We start from the raw sequence: 22,264 nt of genomic DNA, 5'->3' as shown, positions 1-22,264 counted from the left end.
CCTTTTAAGGGTAAAATAAACATGAGAGAAGGGTAACTTTAACCCATAATACACTTAAAAAGGGTAATATTTACTCCGTTTTCGGATCAATACTGCAGGGTAAAATTAACATTTCCGGAATGTTATTTTAACTTTTTCGGATTTCTCTCAGTGTATGTACAATACAAATATTAGAAAAATACTTTAGTCAAAAAAGATTTTTTTTTCTTTTTAGAATATCACACATAGGTTAATTTTTTACATTTTTTTAAACGCTTTCGACGTTTTCGACGCCTTTGAAAGACCAATTTCGCACATTTAATTATTATTATTGTTGTGTTGAGTGAGTTAATAAAGCTACAAAAATGAATAATTAAAATGCGTTCTAAGAACGAAGGATTTTTTTAGGGTAAATATTTAATCAACGTCCAAAAATGTCACGATTTAACCTCTTTTGTCGTGAAAAATACTGCTAAATCATTTTATAAGCGTAAATTATTCATGAATTCACCAGAATTTCACTAGCACACTGGACATGGAGTTTTCCCCAAAATTAAATCGATATTACACCGTTTGCTCTCTTGATCTGGCATATTCGCTGCCAAAAATATCTTCTGTTCTTGGCGTTAAAATATGCCTTTATAATGCCACTACCTGTGGGCTAATTATGGAAATGGCCTTTTTTTAGAACGCGAACTCGAAAAAAAGTCGTTGTTAGTAGAAAATCGATGAAATAATGATGAGTTCATTGGCTGTACTTCCCGCTGATTTTCTAACCCCACGTGGTCAGGAGAGAACATCACCCGGCGAGTCGACATGAAAAATTGATCAGCAATGAGCCACCCCGAGGGTACAGTCGGGAAGAAGGGAATGATTCCACATGGTCGTGTGTACAAGGAGGGGTTGAATGGGAGCGAAAATCTGCAGATGGAAGGCACTATACTCCATTGAGACCGGAGAGAAGAGAGCTTTTGTGCCATGCGACGACTCATTCGCAGTGGAGACGCCGAAGTGATTGGGAGCTTTCTGTAGTATCGTCAGTTGATCGCTGAATCTCGTGACTGAAGCACGTGAAAGTCAGTCTCTCGGTTTTCGGTTGAAGCTCTAGCGAGGGATTTACGAAGAATACATTCCGGTGTGAAAAGTGAAAATTGCCCATTTTTTTTTTGCACCAAGGGAGAAATTTCGGCCCCCAAACTCTGCAGTGACGCCCCTTTTCTCAGAACAGTCATTCACCTGACAAACAGCACCTGAGAATTAATTGACACGGAATGACTTCACGTGCTCAGACGAATGATTAAATTGTGGCAGAAATACCACCCTCAGAATATGCGATTCTGACTAATTCTGGTGAGCACTGAGGCGGAAAGCCGACGATTGTACCCAGATGACAAATAGACTCTCATAAATTTCGATGTGTTTGGTGTTGTGACGCCAAAAGGGCGCCAAAGATACGTGAAATTGGATTTTCCCTCATCACACTAATTGTCTACCTTTTTTCCCTTCATTCAAAAATTGATTTCCAGACCAGACGCCCACAAAATCACCCGCCTCCCCCTTCCTCAAGAGACCTACCTGTCTATCGTGTCGGCAAAATTAAATTTTGATCACTTGCTCCCTATAAGAGTTTCACGTGAAAATTTGACACTGTGAGACGATGTCCCAGAATCTCCGATGTCTTTGAAAGTGTGGTGAATGCAGAAAGAAACTGAATTGGTGCACTGAGCAGGATGGGAGTGAATTCTTCCTCCAGAAACGACACTAGTCTCTTGTCAGATGAGGATGGTAAGTGATCCAACAACCCTCTAACTCTATACCAATATTTTCATCTCCTATTTCATACATCATGTCACCTAATACATCATCATGACGGTGCCAGTGAAAAGATCTCTTGAGAAATTGCCGGTTCAGTTAGCAACTGTCGTGTAATTCTCAAAGGTATACTATCCCCAAATGCCCTACATTCTGTTCCTTTTGGAAAATCATGACATGTGTGACATTGTATAGGAAATTTCGACAATATGTTTTGTAAGCTTTTCCGGAAATTGCAACAATTTGCTCTCTGAAATGCTCTTAAATATTAAGGGGAGAATCACATTCACACCGTGGGATTTTTACCGTAAAGTTGAAAATGCTTGTGAAAATCCTGCAAATTAAATTCTCATAATTCAAAATTATTATTAGACTTAAAGTAAGACAAAATTATAATAAGGGTGAGTAAAAGTTGTGGTTGAGCTTTACAGTACAACTTTGCCACGTATGTCTTTCCTTGCTAAACTGACAGTTTTTTACATTTTCGATTTATTCCTTATTCTTTCTTATATTTATAATTTATATCTACCGTCTTAAAATATTTCAAAACCAAGTTTAATTACTAAGAATTTGCCACAAAAGTACGATTTAAATCCCTAAATTCGGGAAAACGGTTAAGCTTTGCACATGACAGAAGCAATTTGGCGCCAAGTGTGATTCACCCCTAAGGCTGAAAGGGTCTAACTTGAAAGGCTTTTCCTCAATTATTTAATTACAGAAGTATCTAAATAAAATATGTAAGACACGGTCAAAACAGAATCCCTTTTTCAGAACCTTTATGCCTTTCACTCAACAACGAAGCTCGAGCTCTGTGTCACTAAAACAACATAAATTGTTTTGAAAAGTTCAAAGTTTATTTTTACAGAATAAACTTCCTAAATTTCCATATCCGAAATGAAACTTAAACTTAGGCATAGGCATCATACATAATATTTCGTGCTTAAAAGTTAAGAATTTATCACCCTGTAGTGTTGAAATCAGGGGCCCATCAAACCTAATAAATAGTGGAGATATTTTTCACTTTTCCTTGCAGATATTTCACCGAGACTTAAACAAATTTGCTCGTAGTTCTTGGACTTTTTAGGCGAACATTATGAAATATGTATTTTTAGATAGCTTTTAATACACGATTTCGAAATATATCAAACTGATAAGTCAATTCTCTTTAGGAAAAAACTTGCCAATAGTCTTCAGTGCATCTATGCAAAAACGTATGGAAAATTGAAATGTCGAGAGACCCCTGGTTGACATTCTTTAAGTCTTTTTATGCGATGTTTTTATAAAGTTTTATTTAAATCTGAAATCGCTTTAAATTCTGAACCAGTCTTTTCTTTCAGACATTAAATTCCATTTTCAAATGCTTGACTTAAGGCTAGTTATTAAAATATATTGCCATAGATAAGTCAGATTCATTGAAGGAATAGCGAAAAAATAAAGAAAAATATAAAGTGTTCGGAGTCAGAGTGTGTGCGAAGCCTGAAAGTCTTCTGCTAGTTGACTATTTTAACACTATTAAATTTAGCACTAAATTCCACAAAATAGTCATATCAAGTTTTAAAAGCTTACCAACTCTAGCCAATCAGAGGACTTGAGAGGATTAAAATATTTTATAGTATTAAATATTTAATATGTGGATTATGCTTCACACATTATTCAAAGTACTTAAATCATTTAACACTTTGCCAATGAGATAAAACAATGAAATTTAAATACTTTATGCGAATAAATATTTAACGTGAAAAAATAAATTAAATCAGCTTTATGGATAATGCTTTTCCATTCGATATTTAGTGTGAATTGGGAATCTTAAATTTTTCATTTCAAAAAAATTAATTTGGTTAGTAAAGTAAGACTCAAATTCTTTTAAAAATGGGTATAATTCATATAATATCATCTAATATGTTCATAAGTAAAATGGGAACCTTTTTAATTTTCATTTGTTAAAAATTTCGTGAAACATTTACTGCTTTTAAAATTCTAAATTGTTTATACTGATGAAATTTGATTTATTACTGTTTTCAAATTAATCGACACTGAGAAAAAATCCGAAAAAGTTAAAATAACATTCCAGAAATGTTATTTTTAACCTGCATTATTGATCCGAAATCGGTGTAAAAATTATGCTTATTAGGTGTATTAGGGGTCAAAGTTAGCCTTCTTCATGTTAAATTTTACACTTAAAAAGGTGTAAAATTAACATTAAAAAATGTTGATATATTTTTACACCTAAAAAGTGTTAAAGTTACAAGGAAAAAAAGTTAATCGCGTCCTCTTTTTTTCTTAGTGTTAATAATAATAATATTAAGATTTATCATTCGTCTGAAGAAAACCCATACTTGCACTTTATTTAAAATTTATGTTTTCAAAATTATTATTACTCCTTGTGTTTCAAAAAAATCTCACTATGAATGGTTCGCACTCTTGAATGATAACTAATGCTAATATTTAGTGTTAATGTTGGGGTCCAGCCGTGATGGTAAGGCAAGAGATCCTGCCGGGGGTCAGTTCTACTTTCGGATAACAGTAAGGGGTTAGTCATAAACAATTAGATTGGCTCGAGTTCCTGGTTTCCCGAAAAAATATATGGCTTACCCTTGAGTTCCCCGAAAAGTAATATGAGTTCACCGGTTTCCCGGAGAGTTTCCATGACAAATCTATGGATTCCCCAGTTTCCGCTTAAGTTTCCTGAAAAAAATTTATTTTTTCCCTGAGGTCCCTGTAAATCCCTCAAGTTCTCCGTGAGTTCGCTTGCCAGATTAGCTCGAGTTCCCTGAAATGAGTTACCTCTTAGCATTATCGATGCATCAAGGCCACAATTGGGCCCCTTATGCTTCCTACTCCTATACTGTCTTAATTCCCGATACAGGACGCCTTTCCCGGTTTGTGTTTGAATCATTGATAGGATTGATAGTAAACATTTGTATCGGCTGAAGTAACCACTTTCATACCGAAGCTCGTTCTCGCACCAGTATCTATTGTCTAGCCGGTTCACTTTTTTTGCTAATGTGCACCATTGGCATTACTATTCATTCATTCACTGCTGGAATTCAAAGCCGATATGGCATGAGAAATATTTTTCTGCTGCTGCTCAGTTGTAATCCGATTCCTCACAGTCATTAGAGGCAATAGGGAAAGTGACCCATGCTTGTACGGTCCCAAGCTTAATAATGACTAAATTTTTCCTATGTTTTTGAATAAATGTGACTCCGCAATATATTTTAAACACAGGACACTGTCCCCTAGATTTTGAAATATGTGCACTTTCTCCTACTCTATTCACTAATCCACTACAGGTTTAGCTGTGAGGGTAAGTTTAGGAACAAGCCTTAAAAATGCCTAATTTCTTGTTTTATATTCAATTTGATTTAGGTTCTAAATTGTAAAAATAGCAACATGTTAACGTTCTGAGGACCCCCTATAAGTCAATTTTCAGATAATTTATATTACCGTCATCTTCACTTCACTCCTTCGCTTACCATCGCGGCAGCACCTCAAAATTATTCCTGAATATAGAGGGTAGGGGGAAGTGGGGTACCTTTGAATTGGGGCAGCTTGAAATTGGGCTTTTTCTCGTTTTTTTTTTTAATGAAATTGGTCCTTATAATGATGTATTTCATCTTCACAAATGCCTTATGGAGCTAAATAATATCATAGTAAGGACCATTTTAATTTAGAAATAGGAGAAAAAACCCAATTTCAAAGCTGCTCCCATTCGTCCCATTCATAGGTGCCCCACTTACCCTAGTACATACATAAGATATTTACCAATAACACTGTGCGACACGTTGTGGGTGTCTTTGACGAAAGTGTCAAAACTTGTTAGAGGGTCATTTAAGGACCTCAAATCTGCAATCCGTTTGTCCGGGTCACCTCTAGATTTTTTTGGAAAAGCATTTTTTGTTTTTTGCTGTTTTATAAAATTCAAAAATTCATATCTCCGGTTCTAATTATCCGGTGGTAGTCACATAAAGCTAAACTGACGCGTAATTTCATCCTCTATAACTCTTGTGAACATATCAATCATCTACCATGAAAATGAAGTATATTTTTTAAAGAGTTTTTGAAAAAGGGCACCTAAAATGGTGCATTTTTCTGTGTTTTTTCCATCTTCTAGTAATTTTCCCACTTTAATAGAGCATTTTATATGTCAACCAACTATGCCTAAAAGTTAGAGAATTTAATATTCTTTCATATCTTTTTGGTTTAAATTTTCTATCCTAATTCGTTTATTCACAATAATTTATTGAAAATAAAATGCATTATTATAAAAATAAAATCTCTTATTATATATAATTATTTGGTATCTTTGTCTAACCTACTGAAGAGCATTCTCTTTTGCACTCTCACTTACATATTTCATATAAAAAGAGGCGAAATGAAAAAAAGAGACGTATATAGAAATAAAGAGAGAAGAATAGTTTTTTGGCACTCATAACAGCTATTCTTCTCTCTCTATTTCTAAATACGTCTCTTTTCTTTCATTTCACCTCTTTTTATATGAAATGTGTAAGTGAGAGTGCAAAAGAGAATGCTCTTCAGTAGGTTAGACAAAGATACTAATATAATTATATATAATAAGAGATTTTAATGCACTTTATTTTCAATAAATTATTGTGAATGAACAAATTAAGATAGAAAATTCAAACCAAAAGAAAATGAAAGAATATTAAATTCTTTAACTTTTAGGCATAGTTATTTGATATATAAAATGCTCTATTAAAGTGGGAAAATTACTAGAAGATGGAAAAAACACAGAAAAATGCACCATTTTAGGTGCCCGTTTTTAAAAAATATTTAAAAAATATACTTCATTTTCATCATAGATGCTTGATATGTTCACGAGAGTTATAGAGGATGAAATTACGCGTCAGTTTAGCTTTATGTGACTACCACCGGATAATTAGAACCGGAGATATGAATTTTTGAATTTTATAAACCATCAAGAAACTAAATATGCTTTTTCAAAAAAATCTAGAGGTGCCCCGGACAAACGGATTGCAGATTTGAGGTCCTTAAATGACCCTCTAACAAGTTTTGGCACTCTCGTCAAAGACACCCACAAAAAGGTAAATTTTGTCGCACCGTGTAACAAATCATTTTCTAAAACCATTCCTTACGGCTCTGTCACGCTTTTTAGATCAGCAAAATATCATGAACACGAAATTCACATCCCTTTCTTTCCCACACGTTTTGCCTATGTCTATCTTATTCTTTCGCACTCCAATTTCGATTGATCTAAATTGAATTTGTTGTGATGACTAAAAGAAGAAGAAGAGTGCTAGAGAATGAGAAAGCCATATGCAAAGTGTGTGAGAAAGAAAGAGATTGGAATTTCAACTTCATGAAATTTTCCTGATCTAAACGATGTGTAGGGGAAACTGGGGTACTACCAAACACGGGGTAGCACCAAACACTAATTTTTATTTCTAAACTACTTGGACTATCTCGACAATTTTTTCAGTGGACAAACATCCCTATAATGCCTAAAAATTTCTATAAGTCTTGTCCTCTGAAGTCGAATATCCTGTTAAAAAATTTCAGTGTTTGGTGCCACCCCGTGTTTGGTGGTGCCCCAGTTTCCTCTAAGCATAATATTACATAATATTCTAACCACAGTTTTTGACTTTTATTTACAACGAAATTTTTCCTAAAATCCTTAGAATGTCTCTGTTAAGATTTAAATTAATTCGTTCATTTTCGTGTTAACGAAATTAAATTTTGCATACCGAATATAATTTATTACCTAAAATTGCCTAGTGCGTATTGATTAGGCTAAATTTAGCTTTGTATATATTCAATCCGTGAAACCAATCTAATAAATCGGTATCATGATTTCAAATTTGTCATATTACTCCTAAATCATTCTAAATTTGAGGTTTCCTATTTAAATGCTAAATCATGTCAATTTCACTGGCGATAATATTGAATGCCGTGGGTTGTGGCAAAATAATTTCTAATTTGTGGTTTAGAGAAGCATACACCATAAAATATTGCAATAAATCTATGGGATATAGGTTCGTCCTTGTCGTAAAAGAACTCGTTGGATGGAATGCATTTTGACAAATTACAAGTAATAATTCTGGTGAAATAAAAGTCGAGATGAACTATAAAAATTTTTTAAGTGCTTATCAATGAAAAATGGAAAGATAAAAGGTTACTAATTGAAATTGATATCGAACTGATGGTTTTTATTGGATTAAGAAGAACTCTGTGAAGAAAAATTCAATTAAAAATTGACTATGAAGCTTTTTTAAATTCCTGAAAACTATTCCAGAAGCAGAAAGAAAGATTATTTGAAAAAACTCTCATTCTTTTGCGAAGGCTTGAGTGAACACAAAAGCAAAAGTATAAATTTATGTAAATTCGTTTTGGTGGAAAAAATTATATATATATGCTTTTCCATTTGGATTTTTTGTCTCCGTGAGACATTCGTCCGTTTTTTTTTTTGAAGCGACACCCTCATCAAAATTTCATGTCATCTCTGCGGGAAAATTCACTCATCCATAAATAGTTTAGCAGACAAATACAAGTTGCCTGAAAAACAGTATGTAACTGACCTGAAACGTATCTGTTGGACACAAAAGCTCCATATAGTGTCGTCTTCCGTTTGTCCACTCCCTGGTAAGTCTATTAATCAACAACAAGCCACTCTTTTGGTGGAATGCCTATCTGGAAGCATTCACTTTTACGAGTTCCCTGACAGCCGAAAATGACACAGAAAATCCTCTTGACAATTTCCTGTGATGTGTGTTGAACTACTTTGTGGGTGACAAAATGATGGGCGAGCAACAACTTGTGCAATATAACTCCCTAAAGCTTCTCCTGTAACTATTGAAAGCTCTTTCCTGGTTTTCCAGGAATTTCTAACACAGCAAAACTTTCTCCTTTGCAATTATACATTGAAAATTGCCAAGATTACTCCAATTCATAGAGTCTAACTCATAGTTAATTAACACCAGGAGTAATGTAATAGAAGCAAAATAGAAATTAATACAATCAGAGGAAATAACGATATTAGTTGCATATTAATTTATTCCATGGCATAATATGATATTCCCTGCAGTATCACCCCTACAGAAAATTTCGAAAATTTAATTTAATTAAATTATTTTCCATTAAATTTTAAATTATCATAGAGGGAAATATTTTGCACAAAATCAATGTGGGATACTAGGAAAATATGTCAATATAATTCATCCGGAAGAGTAGAAATGAATTATGATCATTATTTAAACATCCAAGGAAAATTTTTGCCAATATCAATTTGTGAATCATCCATATTTTATTCGCATTGGCTTTTTCTATGGTTGACATACTATAATATGATACATATTTTAAAAATGAGTATGCAAAACCGAAAACTAATGGATATAGCTCTACAGTGTCCAATAGTGGCAATGAAATTAATTTATATGCTTTTCACTTGTTGAAGGTTGTCTTGGGGTTTCAATTAATAAAAATAGCTGAAGTTTTTTGACACATAGGGGAGACTGGGGCAAAACTTGTCAAAACAAAAATTTCAATATTCACTATTTTCTAAAGTAAAAGACACTGAAGGCTTGAAATTTTTATTATAGATAGGCTTCATGAACCTTCTTAAACTTACAAAGTTTCAAGGGATTCGAGAAAGGATTATGTAAAATAAAAAATAATGAAATTTTAAGCCCTATTTTTGGTATATTTGGCTTACAGAAAAAATCAATAGGGGAAAGTACTCTACTTTCGAACGTTCATGCCTCCGAATAATGTGCTATTTTTCCTAAGTGACTTACACATTTCTATTAAATATTAGTTAGCTTATAGTCTATTTTTGATAATAACGTGATATTTATATATAAGTCTCTTAGGGAAGATAAAAGAAAATTACATTATTCGAAGGGAGAGTACTTTCCCCTACTGATTTAAAAATGTTTGTAAATCAATCTTATTGTATATACACACAACATTTTCTGGCATATACGATCTATGATTCAGGGTTTCTGCCGTTTACCTGATGAGATCGGTAGTGGTAAGTCGGCGGCAGACGCAAATATGCAAGATTTGAGGAGAAATATATAATTGAATTGAAAAAAATTGAATTGATTAGCTCAATTTAAGCACATTTCTCGTTAAGATACAGAAAAATTATCTTCGACAAAGTTGTAGAGGAATAAATTTCCTATAAAAATATGTCTATTTGATATTTTTAACGTTTGCGAGAGTAAAACGTCACAAATTATTCGAAGACTGATAAAATTTGCCCCAGCAATTTTGAGATTTTCCACAAAATCGACTTTTAGAAAATGATTCGAAAATCACATTTCTTTCGAGATAGAGGAAAATAGTCTTCTGCAATGTTGTAGAGCAGTAAATTTCCTATAAGAATATGTTCATTATAAAACGTTTAAGTTTTCTCAGAGCTCGTGAAAGAATTAAATATGCGTTTTGACAAGTTTTGGCCCAGTCTCCCCTACCCTGGAATTTTTCCATGTTTGTTCTAGTGAAGAAAATTTTTGGAGTTGTACTGTATATTAGTTCTAACCTTTTTCTCAAAATACAAAGGTAATCCATTGATTTTAAATTACAGTGGGGGCCTATGTCGTCGCGCGCCTCAAAACACAATAATAAAAAATTACAGTGGGACCTCGATAGAGTCAACTAATTATTTCCAACAGGCCTGATTCAAATTAGATTCGGTGACTTTATCGGAGTGCGAAAAAAAATCAATTAAAACGTGAAATTTTGATATAAAGAGGTATATGCATAGAAGAGCCTTCCCGATAAGGGTCTTCTGTTGCATAAAAACATTGAATTGAATACATTATTTTATGTTTGTACTAGATAATTGATAAATTTAACACGATACTAGAATATTTCTAGATTTCTGATCCAAAAAAGTCGCAAAAGTTGAAGATTAAGGGATGATTTTTCAGAATGCTTTTATTATTAGTAACTTAAGTGAAAATTACTATCCATGTGATAATTTTGAGGTCCATCGACGATGTTAAGATAAGGAAATGGTGTCTTAAATAGCATAGGTTTCAATCAGGAATCAATCGGCAAAATATAACCACAAATGATATACCCGTCTCGAATTATTTTTTTTTATTTTATTATTTAGGAGGGATTCTTAACAATCTTACTTACTATAATCCTATCACAAAATCTTATGTCCTCCGATCGGCCCCAAACTTTGCCAAAATGTGTTTGGCCTTTAGCCACTTCTTGATTACGAATATATGGATGGCTAAAAACCGTTCCCGTCCGTCTGTCCGTCCGTCTGTCGTTTCCTATTTCGGAATGGTTTTTTTTATTTATGTATTTAACTTAATCGGTAGTAAAACAGTATGCAAACCAAAAACCACGCGAGGGAATTTCTTCGTGAGTTCGAGCACACCGCAAAACTGGGACGTTTTTCCATGTCTTTTTTCGGATATTATACCATTTTATTTTTCCAGTAATTTACATTAATTCATTCTAACGAATTGGCACTTTAATTGATTAATTTAAGTTTTAATTGCTTTCTGGAACTTATTTATTAATTCATTTGGTAAAGTTTCAAATAATTTAAAATGTCATGTCATTCTAAAATGTTTGCTGTTTGTTATTTAAACATGTTATTTCAAATTATGTTTTATCATTAATTTTAAATATTTAATTTTACTTTAAAGTTTGTTTTAGATAATATTTGTTTACTATCTTATTTCTCTTTTTCAGGATCTGAATTCACCATTAATTTTGATTACTTTATTTTTGCGATTTTACACTGATAAAATTGCTCTCTCTTGGTTTTATTTTCAAAGGATTTACGGCTAAACAAGTTTGAATCTCTATTGACGTATTTTTTCAGAGGATTTTTAGGAATCTTAGAAAAAGTCTCGAAAAGCGCATTTTTATTACAGAGAAAAATGGTATTCGTTAAAGTCGTAGAGAGGTAAAATTTCTAAAAGAACTTTATGATTAGAACTCTCAGTTTAAGTTGAATTGGAAGCTCTTAGAAAAATAGAATATCCAATTTGTCACATTTAGCCTCAGGTAATCATAGGCAAAAAACAAACGATCAGTAAAAAATTCTAAATGGGCAGTAAAAAATTAAAAATGAGCAGTAAAATATCTAATTATGGTCGGTAAAAAACTTAAATCTTTACAAAAATGGGCCTAATTTATATATTTAACATTTAAAATATTTCCATATATAGAGTGAAAAGCCATTTATTTTCCCTTCGCCAAAATTTGAACGATAATATCACTGTTTCAATTTTTTTTGTTACTGATCAATTTTAACTTTTTACTGCTCATTTATTCAATGCCGTAATCATATAACGTAGTTCATGTAGGTCATGTAGAAAAATTATTAGGTGAGATTCTTAACAATCTCACCTACTATAATCCTAACAAAATTTCATGTCGTCCGATCGACCTCAAATTTGGCCAAAATGTGTTTCAGCACTTCCTGATCACGAATATATATGTGGCTAATTTACGTTCCCGGCCGGCCGGCCGGCCGGCCGGCCGCTCTTTGGAGCTTAATAGCTCCTAAACTAAAAAAGATATCGACTTGCAGTTTTCGGCAAAGGTTATATATCGGGTGAAAATTGCAACTTGGTGCATTGACCCCCCACCCCCCACCCCTCCTTCCGCCATTTTGAAGACCCCCCTTTTTTTGTTTTCTCAATAGCTCCGCCCCTATGGCATCGAGCGGGCTCAAATTTTAGTATGTTATAGCTGGGCCTTAGAGCTTTCCATCAATACCAAACTTAAGGTCCCCTGACCCCCCAGACCCGAGCTATAAGGGTCCAAAAAAAATTTCTTAAAATGGCCATTACTCCGGTTCTAATTGTCAGAATTTAAAAAGTGAGGGCTTTTTGGAAAGCTCTCGTGAAATGCCACTTCCCCTTCTAACATCGCAAGTTCATAAAACCACCGCTAGGGGCGCTATTATTAAAAAGAAAATTTTTAAATCTTATAAGTTAAATAACTCAAAAATTCCATTGTGCATCGGGCTGAAATTTTAGTATGTTGTAGCCGTTGATTATACCTATCAAACAAAAAAAAACTTAAGTCGATCCATAACCCCTGACCCGAGCTATAAGGGGTCAAAGTTCGAACATTGACCGGCCTCTATCTCCGGTTCTAATTAACATAGCGACCTAAATTTTACCTTTTTGGTTTCGTCTCGATGAGCACTTTCAGATGGAAGTTCAAAAAGTCACCACAGGTGGCGCTGTGATAGCGTCAAAATTCATCGAAATTCAAAGTCACTTTTCTCAAAAACGGCATTGTGCAAGTTAATGAAATTTTAGTATGTTGTAGTCCGGTCTAGGACGTTTCCAAAATGGTGCGTATGCGCGCTGTGGTTTCAATAGAACCGGAGATATGAGGGGTCAAAGTTCACGAAATTCAAAAAATCATATCTCCGGTTCTATGTGACCGATTTTGATAAATGAGGGCTTAAACGAAAGATCTCACCAAATGCTACAACTTTCTAGAACATTTGAACTTTGTGAGACCAACACCAGGGGCGCCACAGTCGAAAAACCAATTTCAATATCACATAACCTCAATTATCTTGACTGTCGCTGAACCGATTTTGATAATTACTTCGACATAATTGTAGAGCACATTTGTCTCTACATTTTGTCAATACATCATTTTCCGCTCAGACTACGCTATCACTTCGATTTTGCCGTTTAAGTGTGAAAAAATTGATTTTTCCCATAATAACGCTTTGAAATCACTCAGATGCCAATTTGACTGCCTCTACTCCACCAAGACACTTAAAATATGGTTTTAAATGGAAAGTCCCACAAAATACAACAATTCCTTGATATAGTTGAAGTTCAACAAATGACTACTTGGGGAACTCTGGATGAACAAACGAGTTAAGAAACAAAAAACCTCGCTTATCTTGGCTTCTGAGTAATCGATGAGATCATGTTCTATAGGAAAATTATAGAGTTCATTCTGGTCTACATTTCACCCATATAACACTTTTCTGTCACTCCATCCAAATCTTTGATATTTTGGTTTAAATACAAAATTTGTATAATTTCACGAATTTGATTCAAGATAACTGAATGGCGTTTCCCAACTTCAGCTCTAAATCGAATTTGCATGCACTCCGAGTTAGCTCACGTTAAGAATCTCACCTACATAAGCCGGTTAGGATTATCTGTCCCTTTTTTTATCCATCAATTGGAAGAGGAGTCGATATTACAAGCATCGCTTGATCGATATTAGGAGCGATTTGGTAATACCAGCGTCTACCCTACCCCTTCACAAAATTTTAAATATTTTTTTTTATTATAATCCCGCAGTGCTGCATTTTGTTGTTTTTGTAAACTTTAAATATATTCTTGTGACAAAACTATTCGAAATGTGTAGACAGACATAAAAATAAAGAGATTACGTGTTTAATCTGAAAATTCAATTCACACAGTGTAGAGTTAAACCAAAAGTAGCAAAAATGAGAGGAGTATTGTGCAATTTAAGGCTATTTGCAGGCTATTTCACTGAAATTGCAATAAGCAATTACAGTGTAGTTTCATTTGCTCCACTTCAGAACTTTACCTTCTCATAACAGTACAAAACTTTCTCGATTAACCAACAATTTCATATCAAAAGAATAGTTGGACGTGAGTAGAATAATAAATAACTTTTGCAAAAGCTTCAGAATTACACAAACACGCATAAATGTTGTTGCTTTTAAAACTGATTTTAATGAAAATTCCCATAAATGATGTATATCCATCGAAATCACACAGCATTTCTCTTAGATTGAAGTTCCATAGTAGCAACTAAGTCAAAAATTCCATTTTTATCCTGGTAGTTTTCTCTTAGGTGTTGAATAGCGTGGAAATTTCTCTATGAAAGTGTTCGAAGGCTTTTGGGTACGATACACATTCTAGAGTACTTGTAATATTATTTACATAATACCTCAACATATGCAAAATGAAACTCTGGTGCACTTCAACCCATCCCCTATCTCTCTCTGGAGGGTTCAATGAAATTTTGAAAGAGAAACTTTTAACACTTTTTGACGAAGCATCGATAGCATAAAACAAGAGAGGGACGACCGCAAGGGGTAGTTGACTTTAATAATTCAATTAATTAAATATTTATTTGAGTGCATATTTTACGATGTACTTCAACGGGTGGTTGGTGAAGTAAATACTTGTTTGGCAACCATAAAATCCTCAACTTAATATATGTACTATAATTTGAAAGCTTTTTAATTGTCCTCAGCTGAAACACGCTCAAAGATATGGTTCGATGCCTCTGGATGGAAATTTATGGGATTTTCCCATTCAAAACTCATCCGTTTCCCGCAGATATTTTACAGATGAAAATGTTCTCGGTAGGAATGGGTCTTGTTTTCTGAACAACTTTGTCACCCAACGAGTATTAAAGTGCTTATTTATGATGAGTGAAGTGGTATATCATAGAAATTTTTCATGTTATACATGTTTTAACCATCATCAATCCCTGGAATCAAAAATATTTAACAAGTAAATTCATACAGATTTTATTAAAGAAAGTTTAAGCGGTACAAAGATCAATAAATTATATGAATAAAAGACAATATCCAAAATCTTGAATTGAATTAAGTTTTAATATAGGGAAAGGCTTTCAGGCTTTGAAGATACTGTGGCTTCAAACATTTCATATTTTCCCATGTTCATTTAATGAATCGGAACTATTTTTTCAGGAATTACATGAACTAATACTGGCTATTAAAAAATATTTGGGGGAAGTGGGGCACCTTTGAAATTGGTTTTTTTTCTCTTATGTTTAAATGGAACTCAGCCATATCATAATAAATATAACTTAGATTTCACCCATTTTTTGTTAGGACTTATATTTTTTTATTGACCTTAATTTAATATTTTACTGACCGAATTTAATTATTTATTGATCATTTGTTTGTTTTCGGTTTTCTTAAAATTTAAATCCAAAAACCGAATCAGGTTTTTTTTTCCAATAAATCATAATGTTATTTTAAAGTAAGGCCAATCAAGCTTAATAAAAAGTGAAACTATTTTTCACTTTTTTTTGTAAAAGAATTCAGATATTGCACCTTGACTTAATTAAATTTGCTTGTAGTTCTTGTATTATTTCCACGAACATTATGAAATATGTATTTTTTTATAGCTTTTAATGTACAATTTTGAAATATATCAGACTCATAAGTCAATTCTCTTTACACAGAAAAAAATATTTTGTAAAAATGTTCGTAAATGTTTGTGAATTCCTATGGAGGAGTTACGAAATGCTCGTGAATCGTATAACCCACAAATAAGTTCGTAAAAGTTTGTACTTTTTTCACAAACATTGTTCGTAACATAATTATTTGACGAGCATTTTTTGTGCTTTTACAAACATTTGTTCGTAAATGTACGTAAACATACAACAAAATGTTCGTACAATTTTGTCATTTGTTCGTAAATGTTCGTAAAATGTTCGACAGGAAAACAAAAATTTACGAACAAATGACAAAATTTTACGAAAATTTTTTGTGTGTTTACGAACAAATGTTTGTAAAAGTACTAAAAATGCTCTTCAAGTCATCATGTTACTTACAATGTTTGTGAAAAAAGTACAAACTTTTACGAACACGTTTGTGGGTTATACGATTCACGAGCATTTCGTAACTCCCCCATAGGAATTCACAAACATTTAGCAACATTTTTACAAATTTTTTTTTCTGTGTAGGAAAAAACCCTTACCATTAGTCTTCAGTGACTCTATGTAAAAACGTATGGAAAAAATAAATGTCGAGAGGCTTCTGTTTTAAAGCACTTAAATAAAGAGAAGTGTAAATTTGAAAGATTTTTTTTTGTGAATATTGCATACTATCCTCGGTATATTTTTTGCAATTCCACATATTTTCTTTTTACTTTTAAATTTTAATTTCAAATTTAGCCTTCAAAATATTTTATTGCACTAAAATGATCGTTTTTCATTCAGTTTTGCAATAAAAAAATTGGCAATTAATGTAAATTGAAAATGCATTACACTTGAGTAACATTTTCATGATTTTATTCTTAGAACTTTCAAAAAACTCTCGACTGAATTTTGAAAAAGAGCTAATACGATATTAATTTTGTTAATGTATTTTTATGTTCTTTTCCTATATAAACATCATATAATTTTCATAGAAAACGTTACTTTACTACTTTTTGAAAGAGATACCTTTAAGATTGGCAAATCATTTTTTTTTTAAATCACTAAATAAAAACATCACCTTGAAATTTAAAGCTTGAAAATCAATTAAAACAAACATTTTCAATAGTTTTGTTTTTCTTGAAATTAAAAGTAAACAATAAATTTATTAATAAAAATATTTGGCATGGATCAGAGTGGTGCATTTTCCATGATAAAATTTGTATTATATTATTATAATATTTGCATTGGATTTCATTATTTCGCAAAACCAAAATTCTTAAATCTAGAATAGCCTTACTAAATTAATTTGCACTTCAGATATATTTTCCATATTATACAACAATGATTCATTTATGGAATTCAAAAAGGAATTTTCAACCCTTTGCATTTGAACTTTAGAAAGCTTTGCTCTTTAAAAATTAAAATCAGAAGATAACATTTTCTCAATGTTTGAATAGGTTTTGTGTGTTGGATTACATTTTCAAGTTGCTCATGAATTAAGGTTCAATAATATCCTTTACTGGATATGCGAGGGTTAACCCTTTAACGACGATACAGTTTTCGCTGACCGAAAATCAGCAATAAAAATGAAACCTATAAACAGAACTTGTAAAACATCTTACATCTAAACTTAGAAAAGCAAACAGAGTCTGATTTGGTATAATTTTTGCCTCTATGAACGATAGGGACAAAAATAGCCCAAAAATGTAAGTAATTTTTCTGACGATGCCAATGACTGATAATTTTCACTGTAACGAAAAATTTTATGTTTGAGTATTGTAGTTTCATTTTCCAAAACGGTTTTGCTTAAAAAAAACAGGAAGTATAAAAAATAATTAGAATTTATTTTAAACATGAGAATTTAAAAATTCGTCATTTTTGAGCTTAAATATTTATCATATAGCAAATAGATGGAGACTTGCAAAAAATATTCTAAATTCATTCAACCTTCTACTTTGCAATTACATATAAATACAAGAAAAAATAACTTTAGGTAGTCAGGAAAAATTATTTTCTTTATGGGACACCGGTGTTCCAATCGTCCTTAAAGGGTTAAACCTGTTACAGCAATGAGATGCAAAATATGTGGTAAGTACCACTCTGTGGTACAGTGTTGATGAATCAGAAGTGAGTGAAGTGTGTTTTACAAAAATGCATAAAAATATACAGCGTTTGAATATAAAAAGAAGACACAGAAACCCTTTTCCATCATTCAGGAAAAATTTTGTATTTTACGATGAGTAATTTCTGAGCTTGATTGCGCAAAAATCCCAACCCGTTAAATTCTATTGAAGCAATAAAGTATACATCATTCTAATGTTACTATACAAAATTAATTATATAGCTGCCCGAAAATTCGCCCAAGATATTGGGTAATAAGTGAAGTTTTTCCCCATTTTCCTCTGAATGGAGAAAAAAAAGTCTTGCAGCATGGGGTGTGAAATATTATTCATTGAATAATAGCATTATTGTGTTACCAATTTCTGGCCAATGTAGATCTTATTCTCTCACTTTATTCACCATCCACTTTTCACGGCAATAATCCATAATCATCCTCCATCTCCATCATCATTTTTCCCCACCATCACAGTCATTAATTCAGCTCTCTCAGCGTTTGGCAAAATTGTGTTGCCAAATTAATTTTACTCCCTCAAACCCCAAAATGAAAAATCCTGAAAATTCCCAAGGATGAGTTTTCTTCAATTATGGGTTTTTGGAATGTGGCTTAAAAAGTGATTTTGAAGAGTGAAATTTCAATCAACACAATTATATACCAATCAGCCATCAATTTCACTCGATGTGCTAATTGTTTTCTCGTTCTGCGTTTAAGAATGGTACTCACGAGCTCAGAAACCAATTTAAAATTGAGCTGCAAAATGCGAGGGGACGCCAGTTAGAACAGAGTTGATAGACATTTGGGTGAATTGGCTGAATAGGAATTCAGAAGCTCTTTTAGAGACGAATTTCTTGATTATATTGTCTAAATATGAAAGTTTAATTTAGATTAATTTTAAATTAGTTTTTAAATGAGTTGGATTTTCGTGGGAGGTTCTTTTTAGCATATTGAAATCTAGAACTGTGTGACCTATAAATTAGATGCTTCTAAAAATTTTTTGATTGCATGGATTTTGTTCTAAATCTTCTCGTTCAGTAATAACTTTGCCGATTTGAGAGCTCTCTCCGGTTGAGGTTTTTCCTTTACCGATTCGAAGATTCGAAGATTCTAAAAATCCGTTGGAAGTTCGAACGTTTAAACCGACGAGTTACACAAAAGTGAGCAAGTTCATCAAAAGGACATTTCTTTGAATGAAATTTTAATTAAGACGTTCTGCAACCCTTAAATTCCACAAAACTACACAAAAATTCACTTTTTGCAGCAAACGTTTGCACACTGTTACTGACATTTTTGACGATTGAAGTGTCAAGAATATCGAAATTCGAATGGCAGAACTACCAGCGCTAAAGCGGCGGGTATATGAACTTGCACTTTAGGCTTCCGGTAGATTTTCGAATAGAGTTGGCTTGGCTTTGGAGTGGCTTTGTCTCTTCGAAAAGTTATTACTGAACGGAGCCAATATGTAGCATCGCAGAATGTTTAGCTAGGGCCGCTAGGGCTAAGGGATGGAATTATTTTTTGCATTCTTCGAAAATAGTTTCTCTATACTAAAAGTGATTTTTATATAATTTGTTATTAGGTTAATGGGTTAATAAACCCAGTCGCATACAAAATCAAAGACAAGACAAACAACAAAGACTTTGGATTATTTACTTTTGAGTAAATGGTTCCTCAACGCATGGAAAAATAGCCCACCTGAAGTAGAAATAGTTCTTGTTGCATTTTTTCGCGCTTGTAAAGTTATACAAAATTTGTGCTCAATGTTACGTACAGAAAGCTTGACATAGCATCGTTTTTGATAATATTTTCCTTCATTCTCTTTAGTGATTTAAATTTTTGGTGGCAAATTCATTTCTTATATAGTTACTCTATATTAATACATGGAGATTTGCAATTAATTTATGTAATTAGTTGCATAATAACCATCATCATTATCATCATTTTCAACCGCTTATACCTGGGGTCGCGAGCATCCGGATTGGCAGCCCACGCTTATCGATCCTCCGGCACTTCAGGAAGATGTCCAGGTTCGATCTCAAGCCGCTACAAGGCAAGATTCTGAATTTGATTCAGCCACCTTGTCCTAGATCTGCCTCATTGACGCCTCCTCACAATGGCTTGTATAGCTATTCCGGGGAATCTTTTTCTATTCATGTGCTGAACATGTCCATACCATCGAAATTGTGATCTCTCAACACGAAGAAGCAACTCCTCGACTCTTAATTCCTCACGATCGGCCTTGTTTTTCACTTAATCTCGACGAGTGATTCCCTTAACTGCCCGGAAGTACCTCATCTCGGCAGCTTCTACTCGCGATCTTATACTACTTCCCTTCCTGTACCCTTCTTTATAAATGTTTTTTTTTGTCCAGTTTTCTATTTCATTTCCAGTATTTATTTTTTTTCTAAAGTTTTCAAGTCCAGGCAATAGATTTGTTTAATACTACCTTTAATTATGATTTCCGAGCGGGGAAATCAGACCTTGGAAATAAAGAAGACGTCTTTCTACTTTCGTTGTGCACTTTATTCTCCTTTCTTTCTATTGATACATGATATTTATATGATTTCTCTCTCTTCGATCTTCTTTATCTTTTATCAGATATTTATTTTTAGAATTTTATGATCTTATGCCGATTTGAATTTCGCAAGAAGTACATTCCTTTTCAAGGTAATATAAACATAATTATTCTTTGTGAATTAAACATCAAAGAGTGATCCAAATAAGCCGAAACTTTGAAAGATAATTCTCAGAAAAATTAATATAAACATTTCCATATTCTTATGTCGATTTAAAAAATGAGGACACTTAATATATGATTTATGATCGTGAGATCTAACTATTTGTACCATAAGTGAGGGTCACTTTGGCCCCACTCATGTTCGTAAGCTTCTCTTTAATTCTAATGTTTAAGAACGATTCACACCGATCAGACATGGTAGATTGGATCAGTAAAGACCATCCTCAAGTCCTAGAAGTAAAGAAAAGCTTACGAACAGGAGGGTGTCAAAGTCACCAGCAGGGGACAAAATCACCCGCATTTACGCTACCGAAATACTATCAACCAAAATCCCGAAAATTAAAATTCTGAACGCCAATATTTTAAAAACCAAAATTCCGAACGCCAAAAACCTCAAAATTCCTAATCCCAAATCATTAAAAGTATTCTCCCGTGAAAGTGACGGAATTATCCTTAATTATATAGAATAATATGTGAAGCAATTTCTTAAAGCAAAGCGCAGAAAATTTCCCTTTGTCTCCAACAAAAACGGGAGTAGGTAGATACAACACTTTTAAGAATTCGGAAAAATTGATTGATTCGGAAATATTGGAAATTCGGAAAATTTTGGGATTTTGACCATTTCGGGATTTTATGTTTCGAAATTTTGGCCCTTTAAGAATTTTGACGTTTTCAAGATTTTGAGCCGTTTGGGATTTTGGCTTTCGGGATTCTGGCCCTTTCGGGATTTTAGGACCTTTCAGGATTTTGATTTTTCGGGATTTTGACTAATCGGAATTTTAGCCCATTCGGGATTTTGGCTATTCGGAATTTCGATAGGGACCCTTTCGCACAATTATCTCTGTCTAACAGAACACTTATTGCCTTTCAAGAAGTATTTTCTTCTCTAGTCCTGTACAATTCAGAACAATATTTTTTTTTTATAAATCGTATGTATAGTTCTTGGTTCGCGCACAGTGACTTTTAAAACTAATATTTAAAAGTAAAAAAAAACTTTTCAAAGTTCTAATTCTATAAGGTATCAATTTTGTTTCTTGAACAATTTGAAAAATAAAAATTTAAACACAAATTTAATAAATATATTAAAATTTTGAATTAATTTAAAATAATATAATACCAATTTAAATTATGAAAAAGAGAATTTACTGCTTGACAAAAGATGTGGCAGAAAGAAGACATAGACAATGTTGCCAGAGATCTACATTTAATGCCACTCTCAAATTTTTTAAAATAAACTATTAAAGTCGGAATTATCGAGATACAGAAGGTAAGAATAATCTCCAAAGTGGAAATTTCGAGAACCATATTAAATATCTGAAATGAAAACATAAAATAACGTAGCCTAGGGTAAATTAAGCTAATTCAAAACCTGTTCCAAATGGAAACTTTTCGCTACTCTAAATGGAAACATCTTTTTTTTTCATGATAAATACAGCATCACATTTCTATTTATATATTTTCTATACCTCAGTTTC

General features: G+C 32.9%; 1 protein-coding gene across 1 annotated transcript in view; it reads left to right on the top strand.

Moving 5' to 3' along the window:
• The first annotated feature begins 969 nt into the window (after positions 1–969).
• The window catches only part of LOC129798064 (serine/threonine-protein kinase 32A), a 96,038-nt gene continuing 74,743 nt past the window's right edge, over positions 970–22,264 (top strand). Inside the window, exon 1 of the mRNA XM_055841030.1 lies at positions 970–1,764. Within this exon, the coding sequence (XP_055697005.1) occupies positions 1,710–1,764 (55 nt within the window). The 5' untranslated portion in view covers positions 970–1,709. The remainder of the gene's footprint in view (positions 1,765–22,264) is intronic.

Source organism: Phlebotomus papatasi, chromosome 1 (genome assembly GCF_024763615.1).
Source record: "Phlebotomus papatasi isolate M1 chromosome 1, Ppap_2.1, whole genome shotgun sequence".
In the NCBI taxonomy this organism is placed as follows: domain Eukaryota; kingdom Metazoa; phylum Arthropoda; class Insecta; order Diptera; family Psychodidae; genus Phlebotomus; species Phlebotomus papatasi.
The sequence above is the reverse complement of the archived record's forward strand: the minus strand, read 5'-3'. Positions and strand labels throughout refer to the sequence as shown.